The 25000-nt window shown below is 41.5% G+C and overlaps 1 protein-coding gene across 2 annotated transcripts in view; it reads left to right on the top strand.

The window, feature by feature from the left end:
• Nucleotides 1–15045, top strand: part of LOC121851513 (guanylate cyclase soluble subunit alpha-1-like) — an 18256-nt gene extending 3211 nt beyond the window's left edge. The window contains exons 3-8 of one of the 2 annotated variants that reach the window (XM_042345383.1): nucleotides 529–629; nucleotides 724–1439; nucleotides 4891–5376; nucleotides 8744–8887; nucleotides 13278–13432; nucleotides 14614–15045. In XM_042345383.1, coding sequence (XP_042201317.1) covers nucleotides 529–629; nucleotides 724–1439; nucleotides 4891–5376; nucleotides 8744–8887; nucleotides 13278–13432; nucleotides 14614–14815 — 1804 coding nt within the window. In that variant the 3' untranslated portion in view covers nucleotides 14816–15045. Of the gene's footprint in view, nucleotides 1–528; nucleotides 630–723; nucleotides 1440–4890; nucleotides 5377–8743; nucleotides 8888–13277; nucleotides 13433–14613 lie in introns of those variants that run through there. The other variant, XM_042345384.1, reaches the window with a different exon arrangement.
• The last annotated feature ends 9955 nt before the right edge of the window (nucleotides 15046–25000 follow it).

Here is a 25000-nt window from a genome sequence, read left to right as displayed (position 1 = left end):
ACTCCACGACTAGTTAACTATGGAGCTGGGGAATTGTGTGGTTTCCAATGGTATTCTAATAATTCATTCATCTTTGCACAGAAGTTGTGCGGTTGGTGGAGAGTGTACGGATTTAGCTTACATTCGGGGGCGGGAGGCGGGGTGGTCATAAGTGGCAGGATGTTTTGTTGTTTATTTCAATGTATTTTTAATGCCCTTTCAGGCCCTGTTTCGATCATGCTTTTCCATCAAACTTGATGTGAAACTATAGATGTTACAAAGTCTCAGATTCTGTACTTTTATAACTACAGTACCTGTAAATGCAATTTAAAAAGACCTTCATTGTTTACATATATCAAGTGGAATTTTTTAAAATGATGTACAATAAAACAGTTTTCTATACTCCCAATACTTGACAGCTGAGAAACATCCTGTGCAATCATTGTCTGTTTCTGGCTGTATATTTAATCCTTTCAATTTTTTTTGCATTTGATATAGCACCTTTATTTATTTATGTATTTATTTATTTATTTATTGCTTCACTTGCAGTGCAGCCTTTGACCATCCAGAAGGATTCTGTGACAGGTGTTTGGAAAAGGAAAATACTGAAGATTTTATTCGCTTGTTCACATTGTACTCCAGTAATTCAGGTAATTATTTCCATTTTCCTGTTTCGTGCTGTTCAATTTCACTCTGAATTCCTGGGAGAGTGACTAATAACCATATGCTGGGACTTAACCACAGGTATTAAAGCCGAGCAGCTAAGACAATCGCTTGGGGAGGAACTCTTCAAAATCTGTTTCGAGGAAGATGAGCAGATCTTGAAACTAGTTAGTAGGACACTCAGAGACTTCTTAAACAGTTTTAATACCCTTCTGAAACATGACCAATCTCACCTGGAAGGGGATGGGGATGTGAAGGCTCTCCAGGAATCCTCTATTCTTTGCCTTGAGGAAAACGATGGACCTCTGAAAGTGTATTGCTTTTTCCCCAATGAACTAATTGGATTTATACTTCCTGGTTTGATCAAGGCAGCTGCCCAGATGTTGTACGAAGATGAGGTAAGGGTGGAACTGGTACCAAGGTGCTCAGAGGATGGGGTCAGTGACTTTCCAAACTGCACTTACCTCATGTATATTGTTTCTCAGACAAAGGTCAAGACAAATAGTTTGCCCCAATTGCGGAACACTTCAACTGTGGCCAATGTCCCTGTCTCCACCTTCTGTAAAACGTTCCCATTCCACTTCCTTTTTGACCGAGCGATGTGGCTGATGCAGATCGGAGACGGAATGAGAAGACTTTTGAACAAAAGAGACTTTTTAAAAAGGCCCAACTTTAACGAGCATTTCCAGATCATCACCCCTCCCATCTGCGGCTCGTTCAGTGGGATCCGGAGCATGTTAAACACACAGTTTATTATAAGAATAAGACAAGACCACACGGCAAAAGAACAGGAAAAGGTGAGCTTGTTTGAAAAGTATTATTGCTGCTGCTCCCAACCCCTAGATGTTGCCCTCCTTATAGTTCCTACATTATTTCAATGCATGCTTTGGTATCTTACCTTGAGTTGTATAAAGTAGGTGGTATTCAAAAGTTACTTTTTTGTAACCTATGAATTACTAGTCTTCAAGGTTAGAATCTTCAGGTAAGTTTTACCTACTAACTCTATTAACTACCTCTTTGGTTGGTCAACAAAATAGATGTTTCTTGATTGAATATTTCTTGGTTTATGGTATAAATATATGCTATTTTATTATTTCTACGATTATTTTGTGATATCTAGTGATATCCCAAAACAACTTCAGAATAGTAAGCCTTTTACAGATATTTATTCACCATATATTATGGACCACATACTATACCCGTTTACCCCTTCGCCTATCTTCTTGCATATTTAGCAAGTTTTATTTGAATAGTAATATAAGGGAATTGGCTGACTGTACTAACCAGTGAAAGGGCTGAATTAACATTAGCTCCGACATAGGACTGAAAAATGTGCTATGTGAAGTGATAATGATTATTGGTGGGAATTATCACAACCCATATTGCTTTTTGACCTCTACGTTACTAATCCCTTGGTGTTTCTGCTTTCGTCGCATACATTAACTTAGCCCTCACACAGTTAGAGGTCAACGTTTCCTCCCAGCCAGTTCTTGAAAACTTGCTGTGTGAACAAACATTTTTAAATGACAGAAAACAAGATGTTGAAGTTATTTATGGCTTTATGCATGTGATAAAGGATGTTATAGCACAGAAATAGGGCACAATTGTGCTGGTAGTTTTCTCCACATGAACCACATAATTTAATATTTTTCTCTCTCTCATTCTCTCTCATTCTGTCTCTCTAGTTCCCTTGCTTTTTCTTTGACGTTCACTTACCGCGTCTCCTGTGAAATCTATATAGTTCCAGTTCTCAGCTGCCACCTTTTCCTGCTCAAGCTCCAGAACATTAGCAAATAATTTATTGCTCTGCAATTCCACCTCAAACTTATCAGGGAACAAGCTGTGATTCACAGACCAGATGTTGTTGTAGATGACAGCTAAATCATCCTGCTGGGGAAAAACTATTTGTTTAAAATTAATTTTAGCGCAATGTTTAAAACATATGCAGGTACTTGTCTCAGATAAATCAATCTTGAGGTGATTTGTGCCTGGCAGCTAACCTAAGAATTACGTGAGAGCACATACTGGTCATTTCTGACACCAAATAAAATGGGGAGGATCTTTTAAAATCTCATGGTTTCATCCTAAATAAAATAACGGATTATATTTTTCAAACGAGTTTAACATGTTTGGCACTACCTGGTAGTAGTGGAATACCAATGGAACTATAGTAAAAAACCTCTGAAGTTGAATGTTTGTCCACTTGATTCCAGTTTCCTGGTTCAAGCAAATAATAGGTTCTGATTAATGATTGAGGAACCTTACTTATTCTGTATGCCACACAACCTTAATTTATAGCACTGCTTCAATAACACTCCTGGATTAAGAAAGTTTGCATTCACCACCTTATCTTTCACTCACTCACTCACTCACTCACAACAGTCAGTACACCTCAGGCGATGACAGCATCAGCATCCCAGGCTGCACTCTCCACCTCTCAAAGCAGTCAGGAACCTCGGGGTTCTGTTTGACCCTGAGCTGTCCTTTCTTCCCCACATCCGCGCCACAACTGGCACCACCTTCCACCACCTCCGGAACATCGCCAGATTAACGCACTACCTCACCCCTCACGCTGCTGAAACTGGTCCACGCCTTTATCATCTCAAGGCTGGACTATGGGAACTCTCTCCTCGCCGGCCTTCCCGGCACCTCCCTCCACAAGCTGCAGGTCATTCAGAACTCTGCAGCTCATGTACTGTCCCGCATGAGGCTTCGTGACCACATCACTCCCACCCTCGCTCGCCTCCACTGGCTCCCCATCCCCCAGAGGATCGAATTCAAGATCCTCACCCTCACCTACAAGGCCATTCACGGGCTTGCTCCCTTCTACCTCTCCGACCTACTATCCCCCTACCTACCTGCCCGTACCCTCTGTTCCTCTGGCTCTGGTCTGCTCCACGTCCCCCGCCCCAACCGCCCTACCATCGGTGGCCGGGCTTTCAGCCTCTCAGCCCCTAGGCTCTGGAACTCCATCCCCCAGTGCCTTCGCCGCCTCCTCCCTTTCCTCCTTCAAGGCCGGTCTCAAGATCTTTCTCTTCAGCTCCCCTCTCGACTCTCTACCCCCTCCTCGCTCCCTCCCTTTCCTCCCCTCACCCTGACCATTTCCCCCCTGCTCGGGTCCCGACTCAACTGTCCAATGCCTTGGGACGTCCTCCCGACGTGAAAGGCGCTCTATAAATGCAATCTTGTTGTTGTTGTTCACAAGAACACAATTGTACTCATTTGTAGCAAATAGTTGTTGAGTGATTGTATAATTAACTTTCATTTGTTTCTACAAATAATCCACTTAAAAGAACACCCAATTATGCTGGGTTTCTAAAGGTTGGAGACACCAGTTGACACAGGTTTAAGCTTTATCTCCTGGTTGAAACACAGTCAGACTGACACATTTGTGTCCTGTGGTTTGTACATGTGCTGTGAATGTATAGTTCAATTATCCAAACAATTGCAGTATCTGCAACAAATTCAGTGGCTGGTAACTGCTGTCATTCTCACAATATAATGTTCTAAGGTTTATTATTAAATAAATAATAATAAAAATAGCTGATGGAGGGCAAGAATACTTGTTGTAACAATGACTCAATACAATACAAATTTCCATTTGTATAGTTCATTCATGTTGGGAGGACATCCCAAAACACTGGACAGTACAAGGTTTGCACTCGAGCTGGGGATAGAAGCCGAGGGGATGGGGGTGAGGAGGATGATGCGGAGGAAATGAATGGCTGAATGCACTGTCAACGGGGAAGGTCTTGAGGCAGACCTTGAAGGAGCGAGGAAAGATGTGAGTCAAAGTGAATATGGCATGGAGGTCAAGAGAGTTGGACAGATATGACAGACAGATATGCTAAAAGGCTGACTACCGATGGATGGGCAAAGAATGTGCATCAGTCTAGTGCCCACTGAGTGGAGGGAGCAACCAGATTGATAGGGAGTCTCACCTCTTTGTTATGTTTACTTTTCATATTTGACCAATTACCTGGGCATGGGCAGAAAAGCAGTCAACCTGGGAACAAATGCAGCTAACTGCTATCTTTCTAAGTCATATATTGTAGCTTCTATAGCACTTACCAAATCATATTCGTTGGGAGGAGTGGTCATCATTGCAGGAATTCCAATTGGTAATTCAGTATGATTGTGAGTTTTACCAAAAGAACCAGGGAAGCGTTTATATGATTTACATTCAAAATCTGTGTTGGAATTGTTGGGAACTCTTAGCTGCAATTACACCATGTAATAATTACACAGGTTATGGACATCAAAGGCCAAATGATTTATGTGCCGGAATCCAAAAGCATCTTGTTTCTGGGATCACCGTATGTGGATAAACTCGAAGAGTTCACTGGACGTGGCTTGTACCTCTCAGATATCCCTATCCACAATGCTTTGAGGGATGTTATCCTTGTTGGAGAACAAACCAAAGCCCAAGATGGACTGAAGAAAAGACTGGGTAAATTGAAAGGTGCCCTTGAAAAGGTTCACCAGGCCCTCGAAGAGGAAAAGAAAAAGACAGTGGATCTTTTGTTCACAATATTTCCTGGCAAAGTGGCCCAGCAGCTGTGGCAGGGACAATCCGTTCAGGCCAAGAAGTTTGAGAACGTCACCATGCTTTTCTCGGATATTGTAGGCTTCACTGCAGTCTGTGGTCGCTGTTCACCAATGCAGGTTGTCACCATGCTGAATGAGTTATACACCATGTTTGACTACCATTGTGGCGAGTTGGATATCTACAAGGTAGGATTCGTATTACTATTATTATATTATTATCCTTGTTTCATTGCTTTGCCCTGGAATAAGGTCACGGAACGAGTTGTTGCTTTGTTCCCTCCTCTCCCTTCATGAACCCCTCCAATTGAGTTTCCATGTTGCCCACAGCACAGAAACAGCCCTGGTCAAAGTGACAAATGATATTCTGTCCATCTGCAACCAGAACTCCCTCTGCCTCCTCGTCCTCCTTGACCTCTCTGCTGCCTTCGAAACTGTCGACCACTCTCTCCTCATCCACTGCCTCGCCTCTCACCTCAACCTTCACAGCTCTGACCTTGATTGGTTCAGATTGTACTTCTCACACCGCCTCCACTTCATCTCCACAAACGGTTTCTCCTCTAGTCCTCACACCGTCTCGTGTTGGCTTTCCTCAGGGCTCTGCCCTCAGTCCCCTCCTCTTCAATACTTATATGCTCCCTCTTGGTGACATCATCCGCAGACATGGGGTCAACTTCCACATGTATGCGGATGACACCCAACTCTATCTCTCTGCCTCCAACCTTGAATCCAGGACAACTCTGTCAGACATCAAGTCCTGGATGAGAGCTAATTTTCCTTATTTGAACGTGAACAAGACCGAGGCTCTCCTGATTAGCTCCTACACACTCCACTCGATGCACACTCTACCTTATTAAACCAGTCCGAAAACTTGGTGTCTTGTTTGACCCTCAACTATCCTTTCTCCTACACATCTGTGCCATGACCCGCTCTGCCTTCCCCCACCTCCGGAAAATCGCCCGACTCCGCCATTATCTCACAACGCAGGCCGCCGAAACCCTCATACACGCATTCATAGTATCGAGGCTTGACTATGCAAACTCCTTGCTTGTTGGCCTCCCCAACTCCTCCCTCCATAGGCTGCAGATCATCCAGAACTCTGCAGCCCGTATCCTCTCCCGCACCAGGCTCTGTGACGCTATTATTCCCATCCTTGCACGATTCCACTGGCTTCCCATCATACAGAGGATACAGTTCAAGATCCTGGCCCTCACCTTCAAAGCCCCCCATGGTCTTGCTCCCCCTACCTCTGCGACCTCCTAACCCCCTACCATCCTGCTTGCTCCCTCCACTCAGCGGGCTTCGGCCTGCTTCACATCCCCCGCCTCGCTCGCTCCACTATTGGTAGGCGGGCCTTCTGCCACTCTCCCCCCATGCTCTGGAACTCCATCCTGCGGTCCCTCCACCTTGCCCCCTCCCTTGCCACCTTCAAGACCCATCTCAAGCCCCACCTCTTTGACCCTGATTTTGATCACCCTGCTTCCCCTGCTGCTCTCCACCCTCCTCAATCCCAACCCCCAGCTCGGGTCCAAAACTCTGACTGTCCAGCGCCTTGAGACATCCTCCCAATATGAAAGGTGCTATACAAATGTAATTTTGTTGTTTGTTTGTACTTCCGTTGAAGAAATTGGGTTTTCCATCAATTTTTGTTAAAATGCATGGTTGCTCCAAACATTCAAATTATTTTGCAGATTTGAAAAATGAGCAGTTTTCATCTTCTGAATATTTTAGAAAGGTGGAGAAAGAATTCTTCACTTTTAAAGCCTTCCGGGGATATACCAAACAATGTGCAAACCTTTTTCTCAATCAGAATTAAAGATACAAAAGTTTCAGATGCATTTCCCCATTTGTAGTTTTTGGCCCATTGATATGTGATTTATTTCAGTTGCTTCTATTCTGAAATATAAATGTTGCAAAAATGTCACAAATGCAAGTCTGTGTGTTATATCACATACTTGGGAAGAATGTTATTGTATTTTCTTAGAAATTCACAACAATGAGGATTTGGCAAATACTTTAATATGGTCTTAATTTTGAAGTCAGTTTTCTGTATATTCTTTTAAGAACTCAAAAAACAGTTTCAAGGATAAGACAGGATTTAAAAATTTGGCAAATTCTGCACATTCTGAAATACTAAGAAAATTGAGAAAACTTAGACCCAGATTGAATTTTGTGTTCACTGTATACGGAGTGAACAATGTTGGTTGTTTCTGTATAGAATACTGTCATATTATGAATTAAAAATTAGATTGAATGTAGGGTTTGTCTGAAGCAGGCAATACAATACAAAATTACATTTGTAAAGTGGCTTTCACATCGGGAGGATGTCCCAAGGCAAAGTGAAGGGAATGTGGGATGCAGTTCCAGAGGGTGGGGGCAGAGAGGCTGAAGGCCCAACCGCATGGAGCACGCAGGCGCCTGCTGAGTGGAGGGAGCAGACAGGTTGATAAGTGGTTAGCAGGTCAGGGAGGTAGGAGGAGGCAAGGCCTTGGAGGGCCTTGAAGGTGAGGACAAGAATTTTGAACTCAATCCTCTGATGGATGTGGAGCTAGGTGAGGGTGGGTGTGATGGGGTCATGGAGCCTGGTGTTGGGATCACCCCCATTCTTGCCGGATTCCACTGGCCTCCCATTCATACAGAGGATACAGTTCAAGATCCTGGTCCTCACCTTCAAAGCCCTCCATGACCTTATTCTCCCCTACCTCTGCGACTTTCTAACCCCTTACCAACCTGCCTGCTCTCTTCTCTCAGCGGGCTCTGGCCTGCTTCAAGTCCCCCGCCGCCCACCCACCATTGTCGGGTGAGCCTTCTGCCACTTTGCCCCCACCCTCTGGAACTCCATCCCGCAGTCCCTCTGCCTTGCCCCTCCTTTGCCTCCTTCAAGATCCATCTCAAGACCCTTCTCTTTGACCGTGTTGTCAGTCACCTTCCTTCGCATCCTCCTGCCCTCCACCCTCCCCGATCCAGATCCCCAGTTTGGGTCCGAAACACTGATTGTCCAGCAACTTAAAAGGTGCTTTACAAATGTAATTTTGCTGTTGTTGTTGTCTGGCATGGTGAGGTGGAATGTGCATCCATGGATTCTGATGCTACCAGTGCTTGAGGTGCGGAGGTTGCTGGTGTGAGTCTATCAGGAGAGCCTCAGTCTTGCTGACGTTCAATTGTAGAAAGTTGCCTCTCATCCAGGACTTGATGTCTGATAGGCAGCCTTTCAGGACATCAGTGGTCCTGGGGTCGCGGGTGGAGGCAGAGAGATAGAGTTGAGTGTCACCCGCTTCATGTGAAAGTTGACCCCATGTGTGTGGATCAAACCTGTTTGCATGATTTTTCAGTAATTCTTGATTGTGATTTCTGAAGGCAATTCTAATATTTAGCATTTGTCATTAAAATAAAATCAATATAAACACCTTGGTCTTCATTGAAAAGCCCCATAGAAACAATATATGTTGATTCACTTGTGAATTGCATTGTCATGTATTCACAGATGATAGAGGGTTTATGTTTTTATCTCCTTTATCCCCTGATTATCTTTCGGTTGATGGGTTGCATGAACAAGGTGGAGACTATTGGCGACGCGTACTGCGTAGCTGGAGGGTTACACAAAGAAAGCAAAACCCATGCTGTTCAGATTGCCCTGATGGCACTGAAGATGATGGAGATGTCAGACAAGGTGACGACTCCAGATGGTGAGCCTATTAAGGTGAGACTCAGCTTTTTACTTATAAACAGCATAACTTACAGTTCCTGTTGTTAAACTTGTTTTGAAGATGAAGTACTGTTAAGTAAGTAGGAAATTACTTTCTGTAGAGTGTATTCCAAGCATTTTATTTTGGTTAACTGGGTGTCTGATACATGCGGATACCATGCTTAAGAGTATCCAAACCAAGCTGAGAGTTCCATACCTCTCACCTATGCATTGGAAAGTCCAGAAACGTTTATTGGAATGGAAAGTGCACTCTCTCCCCGAGGGACACATCCTGCTTACCTAATTCCAGAAAGTATTAGGCCCAGTTTGGCAAGAGCCAAGGGTTGGGGACCTCAGAGTGTGAGTTGCTAAATATATCACCTTAGAGTCAGTTCAGCTCCAAGGAGACCCCTCTTACCTCCACCCAAGGAGGATAGTCACTAATTGGTTATTTGACATCTGACAAGCATGGGTTTGACCCCTGACTAGGAGGATAGCAGGTACCAGGAACTCCCTACAAACTTCCCGACGGGCAACGCAGCTCAGCATGAAATGCATGAGAGCATTGCCCACAGCTTGGACATATATCCCTTCCTATTAAGCGATGATTCCACCAGTTGGAAGTGCGGAGCTTGAGCAGCAGCTGTTTACCCATCTGCAAACCAATCAAGCTGGATTTGAAGCATTGGATGTAAGAACATGTGTTCTTGAACTGAGACTCCAGATTACACCTTCTAGCAGCTGTTGCCCTTGGGCTCAGAGTTTCCTCATCAATTATCTGATGGACATCTCTCTTCAGTGTGGTGGGAGTACCTGTACAGGATGGCTTGTGACGTGCCAGCTACCTTGATGTTCTTGAAGTCCAATGCTGCATACCAGGCTTAGCCTCAGCTGCTTAAATCCAGGGCTTCATGTGAGGGCCTTTGGCAAATAGAAGGATCCACTGTGAAACCGCCTCCGCCTCTCGGGTGCTCAACAACAGGTCAGTATAGGCCGGAGCCCTCTCTCCCTGATTCCTGTGTTTGCCACAAATGAATCTCACTACTTAATCCTGGACTTTGCAAAAGGGGCATTCCCAGGAACGTGGATCCATAAAGGAGGACTGTTTGCAAATCTTACATGCTGCAAGCTTGACCTGCATTGAAACCTGGCTGTCCTTGTAGCGAGACAAGCATCACCAGAGTGCCCTTTGCCCCTTCTCTGTGTGGTCCTTCCGGACAGTGTCCAGGCAAAAGTTGGTGTTCACCAAATTTCAAGCATGATATGATATCAGCCAGAAGAAGAACACTTTTAACATCCCTGAGACTTTATATATTTATTTATTTCAATTTTTATTCATCATTCTGAGGTAGTTTGGTCCAATGGTTTCCTCCAGTATGTCAATCATCTTCTATTTTTGACTGCTTTGCTTCCATCGCATCTGTGATGAATTTGTTTTGTTTTTGCTCATGTTATAATGGAACAAAAAACACTATTTTTGAGAAATTAACATAGCCTTATGTGTTGTATAATCTCATTCTATCCAACTGAATGGAACGTTCCTTTGTCTCTTGTGAAAAAAAGCCATTAGGAAGAACAAGAGCTATTCCTTTGTTGTAATCGACATGAAGTGCAGAATACAGAGGATGCGAACGGTCACCTGCTTTTAAATGTGACACCCTGCTTATCTAGTTTCATAAACACAGGTTGACAAGAGCCAAGGCTTTGGACCCCAGAGTGTGTGTTGGAGTAATGCTGAAGTTCAACTAGCTAAACCTACATATCTTGCCATTTAGAGCAATGTCTGGCAATCTTCCTGTTGTTTATCCATCTAGGATCATCCAACCCAATAGGGCTTCAGCTTGCAGGGTTAACAGGAACTTAGTGAAAAGAATCCCTGCAGCAAGAAATTGAGTTGTACCTCAAAGGCCTGCAACTGAGCTGGGCTGGTTGATCTGTCATCAACAGTCCCTTTGAATATTATAACTTATTCCCTCTTTGAAAATTGTGAGTCTTGCCTTGTATGAGAAAAATAATAGTTTCAGCAGAAACTGGTCAGTACATTTACTGATTCAAAATGTCTTTTCTTCCCCAATGGAAAGCTGACTATTCTTTAATTCACTTCTTTCTGTTAAGTAAACACTGGTGAGTAAGTCAAGTGTGGTTCAGTGCCTTCCCTAGGGATGCTTTTAAATAAATGTTGTTGTTAGTGAGGATTCCATTATCATATCAAGCTATTTAAAGTTATCTAGCTGGTAACTTTATGTACTGTTTATGCAGAATTTTACATACAGTTCCCAGCATCCAGACCATGAAAGGAACCAAATGTTCAGTGTAAGAAAGTTACTAATTGTAGAGCTAGAACATCAGTATTTACTGGACGCTGGATGTGATGAATGATCATTTCTCATTTCTTCTCTTATTGTTTCAAGTTCTTAATTTGCTGAATCAATGTCTATGCACATTTACACACACCATACCATCTTTGCTCAGAATATGAGTGAAAAATGGGTTCAATATTTATCACATTAAATTTGATGGTGACAGAATCACCCCCCATCCCCCAACCTCCCATTGCCCCAGTCTCCCAGTGTCCTGTACCTCTCTGCCGCCTTCGACACTGTCGACCACTCCATCCCCATACACCACCTCCTCTTTACTTAATCTTTGCAAACCTGTCCTTTCCTGGATTGAATCCTACCTCTCTCACCCCCTTCACTTGGTTGCCTCTAACAGTCTCTCCTCCAGCCCCCACACTGTCATGTCTGGCATCCCCCAGGGATCAGTCCATGGCCCTCTCCTCTTTAATATCTACATGCTCCCCCTTGGTGACATCGTCCGCAGACATGGGGTCACCTTCCACATGTATGCGGATGACACCCATCCTTTCTGCCTCCACCCTCAACTCCAGGACCACTGCTGTCCTGACAGACTGTCTGTCGGACATCAAGTCCTGGATGAGGGCACATTTCCTACAATTGAATGTGAACAAGACTGAGGCCCTCCTGATTGGCTCGCGCCAGTGCCTCAGCACCTCAGGCACTGGCAGCATCAACCTCCATGGTTGCACACTACAACTCACCAAGCCAGTCAGGAACCTAGATGTCTTGTTCGACCCTCAACTGTCTTTTCTCCCCCACATCGAAGCCATGACCCGCTCTGCCTTCTGTCACTTCCGTAACATCACCCGACTCTGCCACTACCTCACCCCTCAGGCCATCGAAATTCTTGTTCATGCCTTCATCACATCCAGGCTCGACGATGCAAACGCCCTGCTTGTCAGCCTTCCCAACTCCTCCCTTCACAGGATGCACACAATCCAGAACTCTGCAGCCCATGTTCTCTCCCGCACCAAACTCCGCGACCCCACCTCCCCCATTTTCGCTCAACTCCATTGGCTCCCTGTCCTTCAGAGGATCCAGTTCAAGATCCTGTTCCTCACCTACAAAGCCCTCCATGGGCTCGCCCCACCCTACCTCTGTGACCTCCTAACCCCCTAACAACCCGACCGCTCCCTCCGCTCAGCCAGCTCTGGCCTGCTTTACGTCTCCCGACCCACCCACCCCACCATTGGCGGGAGAGCCTTCAGCCATTCTGCCCCCAACCTCTGGAATTCCATCCCCCAATCACTCCGCCTCTCCCCCTCCTTAGCCACCTTCAAGTCCCGACTCAAAACCCATCTCTTCGACCACGCTATCGGTCTCGTCCCTTCCTTCTCCCTCCCCGACCCCAGCTCGAGTCTGAAATGCTGTACACTGTCCAGCGCCTTGGGATGTCCTCCTGACGTGAAAGGTGCTATACAAATGTAATCTTCTTGTTGTTGTTGTGTCATTCCCAGTGACAACCTTCGAGAATCTGGGCTTCCAGTTTGAAGTTAGCAAACAAAAAGATTGAATAAACTGGGTATTCCTCTAACAGACACTTAAAGGCCGCGATGTAAGAGTTTGATGCCCGGCTTTGGGGACGTTGCGGTTGAGAATGGTGTGTGTGGGTGGGGGTGGATGTAGGAGAGGAAGGGTTACGCCTCTAGCCCATTCAGCACAGTATAATAGATATCATTAATTAACCTTATGTTTGATGATTTGTTAAGATTACACAATATATATATATATATATACTGCATCATAACACATTTTCCTTTACCTCTCCTCCTGAACTTAGTAGAATGTACTACATCTGCATTTCCTAAGCATTATTTGTGTGTGTGTGTGTGTGTGTGTGTGTATATATATATAGATTTTCATTTTATTGCCTAATGAACATAAAAACAAATACACATAATCACAAATAACAATGGAACTGAATGGGAAATTGCATCCCTAGAAAGAAAAAGGTGGAGAAACAAATTAATGAACATTAATGATGTTTTTTGATGATGTGAGACACTTGATCGCATTTTGATTTGTTTCTAAAATTGTTTCTTTAGCTGCGGATTGGTCTCCATTCTGGTTCTATTCTTGCTGGAGTAGTTGGGGTTAAAATGCCTCGATACTGCTTGTTTGGAAACAACGTTACTCTTGCCAACAAGTTTGAGTCAACCAGCTTTCCCAGAAGAATAAATGTCAGTCCAACCACTTATGCGTAAGTTTATTATTCCAAGTACAATCTTAATCAATTATATTTATTGACAGTTTAAAGTTGTTTTACATATTAAATGTGACTTCTTCTATTTTATATTGTGTAGTGTTAAAATATTTTGATGTTGGATAGATCATGTAAATTCCAAATATGATTTTTGGAAGGGATGTTTAGGGATAACTGTGATAATCATGAAAAACAAACTTAGTAAATTAACAAGTTTTTAAGTTTGTGAATGTTTACCGCAGTGACTACTGTCTCTGGACTGACCATTTCTGCATATGTTTCGCTCACTCATTGTGACACTGAAAAACTTGTGTTTAATTGTACACCTCTCTTTACAAGGACTTTGTGGAGTCCTGTAGCTCAGTGGTTAGAGCACTCGATTTGCAAGTGAGAGACCCGAGTTCAATTCCAGGCAGGGCGAAACCTTGGGCAAGTTTCCTTACTCCACACGCCTAATAATAATCCCTCCAAAACAAAAAACAATAATAAATTGGTCATTTTCAATCTACGACTGTTTGTGGGACATTGCTGTGTGCAATTGGCTGCTGCGTTCACCCACAATATACAGTCAATTCACTTTACAGTGTGTTCTGTGAAGTGCTTTGGGGCATCCTCCAAACGTGAAAAGCGCTATATCAAATGCAAGGATTATTATTATTATTACAAGTAGTTTGACCTCCATAAGCTGCTAGATGTCACTACTACTTTGGAGGGTATGCAACTTATCCAGTTTATGATACAGTATAGGGTACATAACATAATCAACATTAGCTCAGAGTATATCATTTAATTTTCTTTGAATTTGCATTTTATTTTATGTACTTATATTTTAGATAATTACCAATTTTTTTGTTCTCACTGTCCTAGATTTTTGCTTCCCTTACTTAAATAAACCATAGATCTTATACTAATTGTTTGGGCAGAAAATACAAAATGATCATTTTATCGATGGAATTGACAAAACTCTCAATGGGAAAGCTGTAAAGTTGCTGACTCCAGGCTTTCCTCAGCAGTGCTTTTCATCCCACTGATCTTTGAATTATAAAATCTTACTCACCGCATGTACTTGAGTTACTGTAAAGCAGCCCTGTACCACGAGTGTTAGTGATATTCACAAGTAACCATGCTTTGTGTTTACACATTAAACTTTCTACCTGTCTAAACCTTTTCTATTTTAGGTTATTAAAGGATGATTCTGGGTTCAAGTTCACACCTCGCTCTATAGAAGACCTGCCTCCTAACTTCCCAGATGAAATTCCTGGGATTTGCTATTTTTTGGATGCTCACCATCCTATAGATGGGACAAACTTTTCCACTGGCTTAGAGGATGGGCACAGCAAACACAGTAATACTGTTTTTATGAGGAAAGCTACAAAGTAGTGGATTCTACATCATATGCAAATCTTTCCTGTTCTCTGTATCGAATGGTGTGCTTGGGTTTGCAGTTTAATTAATTGAAAGTTAAAGCGTTAAAATGGGGAAGTTTTATTTTGGTGGAAGGGTATTTTTTGTTAAAAGATTTTAAACAACATTTTACTGTCAGTAGACCACATTATCAACCTGGAGGGAAAGATAATTGTACATAAATTTATAAATCACCACCGAATCTGCTTGAGTTTTTGTGATTTCTTAAAAGTTCTGTTCTGGTCAAATATCAATTCTTTTTAGCTTGCCTGCATACAAATCCCTTGCTATGGTTTGACAGATTCCATTTCTAGTTAATCAGAATTCACAAAGTAGAGTTTGCATTGATCAATTCTATATTATGCAGTCTTTCCTTTTTCTGCACATAAACAGTAGGAACCCAGTTGTTAGTTGATTGGCGATTGCTTTTCTGGGGGTTAATAATTACTTAAAAAATAATAATAAATTGATCACTCAATCCACGACTGTTTGTGGGACACTGCTGTGTGCAATTGGCTGCCACGTTTCACCACAAAAAATATACAGTCACTCCACTTTACAGTGTATTCTGTGAAGCACTTTGAGCTGTCTCAAAGATGTGATAAGGCTCTATATCAAATGCAACGATTATTTTATTGCTATGTCTGATTTGTATTCATTTAGGTCTCCAGATTGTATAAATATCATGATCTTCCCAGGTAGCTCATTTTGTAAAGCCACTTCCTAGAGTGAGACTCAGACAAACAAGGCCAAAACACCCTGGGTTTAATCTCTGTCTGTAATTGTTAAGTGATCTTAACTAAGGGAAATGTTGGAGCATTGCAATTGGCCTTAGCATCCCTGAGCTTGTGAGGAAAAATTCCTATTCCTGAATATTATCCAATGATCCTTGCTGTAAAGTGCCAGTGGGTGGATATCAGGGCAAGACTGGACTTGGCTGTGGTGCCCTATGGTCGAATTGCCTGCTGACACTCATTGTCTTGGCTCAACATAAAGCATGTCCATTTTGACATTGTATTGGGTGACATTCATGATTCTACACCTCAAGGAAAGTCAATGCCTTTGAGGAGAATTTGCTTGCATAAGGATTTCTGGTTTAAATATAAATACTGTATGAACTTGGTGGAGCCACGTTTCTCGCTTTTCTGTTAACAAAAGTAGGGTCAAAATGTATAAATAACACAACCATAGCCTATTTTGTTGGGATTTAGACCCAATGGAAAATCTTCTATTCTCCCCAAAAAATCTCCTGGCTAATCCCATGCTTCAGATGTATCCTGATAACACATACTCCCTGTGAGGAAGATACAGGGAATATATAGTGTGCTTGCTTCTGCGGGAAAGTGTTTAGAATGAAAATCTGATGAAAGAGTCATTAAAAAAGCAAGCAAGTGAGTGTGAGACATAATTTGCATTGAAAAAGGTCCAACCTATCCCAGTCTAATAATAATAATAATCCTTGGTTTGATATAATGCCTTATCAAGTCAAAGCGCTTCACAGAATATACTGTAAAATGAATTGACTGTATTTTGTGGTAGTCTATCCTGATAACAGTCACCTGCCAGCAGTGATATTATTCTCGTAAAGCTACACTGTACTCTTTCCATTGCTGTCATATTCTTCTTGTAGTGTGGAGGCCAGAATTGGACACAATATTCCAAAGGTTTGTATAAAATCAATATCACCTCACTTTTATATTCTATCCCTCTGGATATGAAGCCCAAGACCCCATTGGCCTTTTTCATAGCCTTATCTACCTGTGTAGTTACTTTTAGAGATTTGTGGATCTGAATCCCCAGTTCTCTTGCTCCTCTTAGGTTCCTACCATCTTCTTTAATTTTCCTGCCGAAGTGAATTACTTCACATTTTCATATACTAAACTTCATTTGCCATCTATCTGGCAATTCTGCCAGCCACTTCATGACTTTCTACTTTCTTCTTCACTGTTTACCACACCCTCTCAATTTGGTTTCCTATTCAAATTCTGATAGCACACATCTAATACCTGAATCCTAATCATTTATGTATATGATCAACAGTAGTGGTCCTAACATGGATACTTGCAGAACATCACTTCCTACCTCTTGCCAGCCTGAGAAGATACCCTTAACCCCTACCCTTTGTTTTCAGTTTCCAAACCATTCTTTAATCATTCTTTACCTCTCCCACAATTCCATAAACCTCAATTTTAGTCATGAACCTCTCATGGGGCACTTTATCGAAGGCCTTCTTGAAATCCGGATACACTACTTCCACTGCAATTCCCTTGTCTAGCTGTGAGCAGTCCTTTTTCACCATGAACTTCATAAAAAATAAATACCGTTCCAAACTAACAGATGATAACCTTAATCTTTGACTGGTGTGCTCAAAACTGAATATAGAAGATGTTATGGACAAAAAACAAATTCAGAAGTAACTTGTTTGATATTTTATTGTGAATTTCATAATAAATGCACCTTTCTTTTCCAGTAATTCTTTTTAAGTTTTTTTAGTGGCACAGCGATATGTCTTGGCATTTCATTTTAGATTTTTGTTATGTCTTCCTCATAATAATAATCTTTGCATTTGATATAGTGCCTTATCACGTCTTCGAGACGTCTCAAAACATTTCACAGAATTTACTGTGAAGTGAATTGACTGTATATTGTGTGGGTGAAACATGGCAACCATTTGCGCACAGCAGTGTCCTACAAACAGTTGTGGATTGAGTGACCAATTTATTATTATTATTATTATTATGAAGGAATTATTACTCTTGGTTCCTCTTTGCCTTCCTAATGGTCTTTTTAACCTTATTCCTAAGATTGCTGTATTCACTCCTGTTTTCCTCTCTGTTATCTATTCTGTATTTTTCAGATGCTTTTTTCTTTAGCTGCAGTTTTGTCTTCATCTCTTTATTCATCCATTGCATGCCATTATTATTTTTTTTTCTTATTTCTTAATGGAATATATTTCTCCTGCACACCCTTTCTATCTCGTGCTTCAATATCTTGCGCTATCATGGACAAAGTATATTTATGCACACGGTCTCCTTCCTGCTGCCCATTCTGAATGAGCCACTTTACTAATTACACATAAAACACCTCCATCAATTGCTGTGATTCTATAGAATTCTATTATTAAGTTGCAAATTGCAGGGATTTGTTATTACAAATCTTCTGAATCATAACTGATTTTTTTGGTAACTGATCTTTTTGGTAACCTAAAGTACAACACATAATCCCACGGGAAATATACTCAGAAAGTGGATCCTGCCATAGTTTGTGATGTATTTCCAGATTCCGTCATTAATAACTCCTATTTGAAATTAATTTTACAATTACAATTGATTTAAAAGACAAAACTGGACTTTCTCTGCTAAATTGTTCAATCATCATTGGTTGTTTCTATTCACAAAAAAATGTTGTTAACTAGAGTTTGGAAATAGTTTGTTTACAACACATTTCAATGATAAACTAGCGTTACATTTGCTGGATGTCATGTGGGAACATACTTGATTAATAGTATCACATATTTCAGATGAGTAAAGCTCCTGTTTTCCTCAGTGATAGTAGATGTCATGTGCATGTCTTGTTTCATTAGAACGGGTTGTATAGATTGATAGGCAGAAGATATGGCCTTTTTATTTAAACAATTTATCCAGTGCTGTTCAGTGAACATAATTACTTTTCTTTTGACTTTTGTGGGTCCCTTTATCAATACAACAAAGGGTTTCTGTTCAGTGACATCTCAGAAATTAAACAAACATCAAAAACATGCTTATGCAAACTAAATTCTGAAAATATGTTTGCATACTGCAAATCTGCAATAGCCAGAGTAGCTCTGACACAAGAGAGATACCAAACACTATTTGTATATGGCTGGTAAATAAGCCAGTAATGTTTGATTCATGTCTGCTTGAAAGTAAAGGCAAAGAGGAGTCTAATGTATTTTATGTTCCACTAAAACTGCAAGAAACGATGAGACAGAATACCCATTAACTCTTCCCATCCAAGTTTCATTGATCACCAGTATCTCTGAAAATTGTGTGTAAGATCTCTATTCTGATTATCATATCCCTTCATAGTCTCACTGCACATTTCGTATTCAATGTTTTTCAGTCCTACATTCTGCTCTGTACTCTGTACTCCTCTAGCTTCAGATTATTACTTGCTCCTCACTCACTTTGTTCCATCATTTCTGGCTTTGCTTCCAGTCATCGTGCCCTTGTCCTCCCAAAAACATTTTGATTCGTTGCTGCCTTCAGAATCCTCCTAAAAACAAACCTTTTCAACTGAAAATTTGGTAACTATCTCCAAATGTCTAATTCCCCTTCCCAGTGTCCACCAATGCACTTGTCAAATGCTTTGAGAGGTTCTTTTACATGAAAAGTGCCATATAATGCAAATTGTTGTTAAAACTGGTAAAGCACCATCTGGTTCTTCAATATGGTTCTTCAATGGTTGTTGTCATTGGGGATGAGACTATTAGACAGACAGACACAATCATCTGCAACCCCAATCAGAAGACCCAAAGGCTTTGTTGCCTCCCTGGGGCCAGGGTGAAGGATGTCTTGGCAGGGCTAGAGGATAATTCAAAGTACGAGGGCAAGGATCCGTTGGTGGTACTTCACAAAGGTACCAATGACATCGGTAGAGTTGGCCAAGATGACTTGAGAAGGGAATTCAAAGAGCCGGGGTCCAAATTGAAGTCAAGATCATCGAAGGTGGTAATATTGGGACTACTGCCTGTACCATACGACAATTGGTACAGGAACAAACAAATTAAACACTTGAACTCATGGCTAAAAGAGTGGTACGGAACTCAGGGGTTTCTTTTTATGGGTCATTGGCATGAGTATTGGGGGAAAAGAGAACTGTTTCAGAGAAATGGGCTGCATTTAAATCGGGCTGGGATAAATGTCCTAGCTAAATGAATTAATAGGGAAGTAAATAGGAATTTAAACTAGTAAAGGGGGGGAATATATAGATAAGAGAAACCATAAGTTAGCATTAGAAAAAGTAAAGATGACAGTGCAGAATAGCATGCCAGATAATAGGAATATGTTAACTAGGGGTAAGAAGCTTGGCAAAGCAGATAAGGAATCAGAGAGGAGAGGAAATGGTAGGAAATTAAAAATGTTATATTTGAAAGCGCAAAGCATTCAGAATAAAACTGATGAATTAAAAGCACAGATAGACACATATGGGTACGATCGAGTAGCCATCACTGAAACATGGTTACAAGGAGATCTAGGGTGGGAGTTAAATATTCCAGGGTTCTCAGTTTACAGGAAAGATAGGCACTGTGGGAAACAAGGTGGGGGGGTAGCCCTGTTAATTAGGGATGAAATAAAACTAGTGGGGAGGAAAGATCTGAAATCCGATGACCAGGTAGTAGAGATAATATGGGTGGAAATAAAAAATAAATAGGGACAGAAAATATTAATGGGAGTGGTTTGTAGACCCCCAAACAGTGATCACAATATAGCACAAGGTATTAATCAGGAAATCAGTGGAGCATGTAGGAAAGGTAAAGCGATAATAGTGGGTGATTTCGATCTCCACATAGATTGGGAAAACCAAATTGACAAAAGTAGGTTAGAAGAAGAGTTCATTGAGTGTATGAGAGATAACTTTCTAGAGCAGCATGCCGAGAAACCAATTAGGGGACAGGCCATCATAAACCTTGTTTTGTGTAAGGAAACAGGGCTAGTCGGCAGTGTAGGTATTAAGACTCCTCCAGGGCAGAGTGATCACAATATGATTGAACTCTGCATTAAGTTAGAGAGGGATATAGTTAATTCCGAGGCAAGTATTCTGAATTTAAATAAGGCTAATTTTGTAGGTATGAGAAAAGATTTAGGTAAAATAGACTGGAGAATGAGATTAAGAGGTAAAAATGTAGACTAACAGTGACAAATATTTAAGGATCAAATTAAAAGAAAAAGCTTATAAAACTGCCAAGAAAAGCAGCGAATCTGAAGATTGGGAACGTTTTAGAAACCAGCAAAAAAAACTAAAAAAACTCATTAAGAAAGAGAAAAAGGAGTATGAGGGTAAGTTAGCTAGGAACATTAAGTCAGATTGTAAAAGTTTTTACAAATATATTAAGAGGAATAGGCTAGTGAGGGTAAATGTAGGTCCACTTCAGTCAGAGATGGGAGAAGTCGTAATGGGGGATAAGGACATGGCAGAGTCCCTAAATGGGTACTTTGCATCTGTCTTCACCTTAGAAGACACAACAAGTTTGCCAACAATAGAGATGCACCAAGGGGATAAGGACAGGGAGCAACTTAGGGAAACTTTCATTAGTAGAGAATTGGTGCTAGGGAAACTGTTAGCACTAAAAAGTGCCAAATCCCCTGGTCCGGATGGCTTGCATCCCAGGGTTTTAAAAGAGGTAGCTTATGAGATAGTGGAGGCCTTGTATCTGATCTTCCAAAATTCCTTGGATTCTGGAGGAGTCCCCATGGATTGGAAGATCGCAAATGTCACACCACTATTTAAAAAAGGTGGAAAGGAAAAGATGGGGAACTACAGGCCAGTTAGTCTCACATCAGTGATACGAAACAATTTTGAATCGTTGACTAAGGATGTGGTAGTGCAGTATTTAGGGGAGCACAATATAATTAGGCCAAGTCAACATGGCTTTGCGAAAGGGAAGTCATGTTTGACAAATCTCATAGAATGTTTTGAGGATATTTCGAGTAAACTAGATAAGGGTGAATCAGTGGATGTGGTCTATTTGCACTTCCAGAAGGCATTCGATAAGGTGCTGCATAAAAGGTTAGTCCAAAAGATAGGGGCCCACATAATTGGGGCAAGCATATTAACGTGGATTGGGGAATAGTTAACGGGTAGGAAACAAAGAGTGGGGATAAACGGGTCCTTTTCAGATTGGCAGGATGTGACTAGTGGAGTGCCTCAGCTATTTACCATCTATATCAACGATCAAGATGAGGACATCGAAGTTAATATATCTAAATTTGCGGATGACGCAAAACTAGGAGGAGGTGTCAACACAGAGGATGACATTAAAAAAATGCAGCGAGACATAGATAGGTTAGGTGATTGGGCAGGTAGGTGGCAGATGAAGTATAATGCAGGGAAGTGCGAGGTCATCCATCTGGGTAGAAAAAACAGTAGAGCGGGTTATTTTTTTAGAATGGGAGAGATTGGAATGTGTTAGCGTTCAGAGGGACTTGGGTGTCCTTGTACATCAATCAAAGAAAGTTAGTCTGCAGGTGCAGCAGCAATTACGAAGGCGAACGGTATGTTAGCATTCATTTTGAAAGGATTAGAATATAAGAGTAGGGAAGTCTTGCTGCAACTGTTTAGGGCCCTGGTGAGACCACACCTGGAATACTGTGTGCAGTTTTGGTTTCCTTATTTAAGGAAGGATGTACTTGCCTTGGAGGGGGTGCAGCGTACATTTACTAGGTTAGTACCAGGGATGAAGGGGATGAGTTACGAGGATAGGCTGACCAATTTGGGCCTATATTCTCTAGAATATAGAAGAATTAGATGGGATCTTATAGAATAGATAGTGGGAGATTGTTTCCCCTGGCTGGAGAAACTAAAACCAAGGGTCATAACCTTAAAATCAGAGGCCAGCCCTTTCGCACTGAGTTGAGGAAGAATTTCTTCACTCAAAGGGTGGTGAATGTATGGAACTCGCTACCCCAAAGGGGCTGTTGACGCTCAGTCCTTAAACATATTCAAGACTGAGATAGATAGATTTCTTATTGCAAAAGGGATTAAGGAATATGGGGATAAGGCAGGGTTAGGTTATTAGCTGGAGTTAGATTAAAAGATCAGCCATGATTGAATGGCAGGGCAGGCTCGAAGGGCCAAATGGCCTACTCCTGCTCCTACATGTTATGTTATGCTATATTATGTTATGTAATATATTTTTGTCTTTTGCAATGTAAACGATTGTTGGCAACATAGCGCCATCAATTTAACAAGCTAAAGCTCTTCAGTCTTGAGAGAGGGCATCTCAGAGGGGACCTTACAGACATGTATAATATTGTTAAATGGAATTGAAAAAGTGAACCCAAAACAAGATTTTAGGATGCATTAAGACAGAAAAACAAGAGGATACATAGGTTTAGAGTTGCAAAGAGCAATTTCAGGATAGATACCAAGAAGATTTGTTTTGCTCAGAGGGTAACTTTACCAACCTGTCTGCTCTCTCTGCTCGGCAGGCACTAGCTTGCTCCACATCTCCCATCCTGCCCGCTCTATCATCTGTGGTCAGGTCTTCAGCCTTTCTGTCTCCACCCTCTGGAAGTCCAGACCCTCTCCACCTTGCTCCATTCCTTGACTCCTACAAGGCCAGTCCAAGCCTGCCTCTTAGACCGTGGATACACTTGACCTTCTGAAAGTTTCTTCGGAGCAAGAGAATGATGATTCTGATGGAAAAAAGCAAACACTTCAAGCATTAACGTGTTTAGTGTGGAGTATATATCCTGTTTATAGAAGCAACCTCCCTTTCCCTGAGTGTGTAATGGGTAACACTTCCTTCACTTATAGACTAATTGAAATTGCTTGATCACAAGACACCTGAACTTTATTATGATCTTAGACTTAAGACAATTGTATTAAAGTTTGAGAACTTGCAGGATTTTGGAAAGTTATTTGTTACCTTTAGCCATCATTTGAAAGCTGAATTTTTCAGGCTATCACCATGTTAATTTCTGGCATGAACACGACAAAGAGGTAAGTTAAACTGTGCAATGTGCTCTGCTGTGTTCCCCCACTCCTCTCCCCCACACATACACCACCCTCAAAAATAATGTCCATCTTTAAAAATGGCAAACAATACATTTAATTTATTGATCTTCAGTTCTTGAGGTGTCCTGCAGCAGAGTTTGCAATTTCCTGTCAGGCACTTTGAACACCAAGCAATTGGAATGCCTTCCAACCAATTATTGATCTTAAATGGAAAATGACAGTCAGTTAGCATCACAGAGGAATGGCACATCCGAGGTGACATAAGGAAGCAAAACCTTGACAAATGTCATTGTACCACAACAAATGCATTTAAAGCAACAATTATTTATAAACATGGCAAGAATTTAAGCGAATCCTTAACCACATTTATATCCAATTTTTTAAAAAAGATACAATTATATTATGAAATGCTGTTGAAAACATCTGACTCTAGACATTAAGCCATACCCCATTGTTTTCCAAGGTACACACAACACTTGCTCTACATTAATATAAATCTAAGTTGTCATAATGTTTCTTTGAAGGCTGACAAGCTGGATAAATATGTATGAATTGCCTTTCTTTCTTACCACAATTACTCAAGCAAGCTTATTTCTCGTAATACATTATTACACAAACTGTACGCGTCCACACTTATTCACATTGCATTCTCTGACACAAATTCTGTTGAATTACAGCTAAATGTGTGCTATACAACACAAAATATAGTTTACTTTTGTCAGTAAAATATTGCTTAATTTAACTGTGTATGTTCAGGTTTGCTATGTAAAGTGTTGACACAGTATTACATTTTCCAATATATTTGTGGCTAATTGAAGAAAAGCCAGAAATATGGTAGAAGATTTGAAAGAATATGAACATTTTTGAGGAAAGGCTAGCTCTTTGCAAGCATGTTTCTTTAAATCTTTACAATGTTTAGAATGAATTGTAGCATGTTCAATGCATTTGCTGTGATATTTGTTTAGACCCCACAAAAAATACAGTAAACTCACTTTACAGTGTATTCTGATAAGGTGCTATATCAAATACAACAATAACAAAGTACATTTTTATTGCGCTTTATAAGTTGGGAGGACGTTCCAAGGTGATGGACAGTCAAAGATTGGGAGTTTGGATCAGGGAAGGTGGAGGGCAGCGAGAATCAAGGTAGGAGGTAAACCGAAGGCGCAGTTGAAGAGGAGGGTCTTGAGACATGCCTTGAAGGAGGCAAGGGAGGGAACAAGGTAAAGGGACTGTGGGATAGAGTTCCAAAAAGTGGGGGCAGAGAGGCTGAAGGTCAGACCGCCGATGGTGGGATGGGGGGGTCGGGCGGTGACCATGGAGCTGGCCAGAGCCTGCTAAGCAGAGGGAGTGAACAGATTGATATGGAGTTAGCAGGTCACACTGTAGGAAGGAGCAAGGCTGTGAAGGGCTTTGAAGGTGAGGATGAGGATTTTGAACTCT

Source organism: Callorhinchus milii, unplaced genomic scaffold (genome assembly GCF_018977255.1).
Source record: "Callorhinchus milii isolate IMCB2004 unplaced genomic scaffold, IMCB_Cmil_1.0 Scaffold44, whole genome shotgun sequence".
Classification (NCBI taxonomy): domain Eukaryota; kingdom Metazoa; phylum Chordata; class Chondrichthyes; order Chimaeriformes; family Callorhinchidae; genus Callorhinchus; species Callorhinchus milii.
Note: the sequence above shows the minus strand (reverse complement) of the source record. Positions and strands in the feature narration are given on the sequence as shown.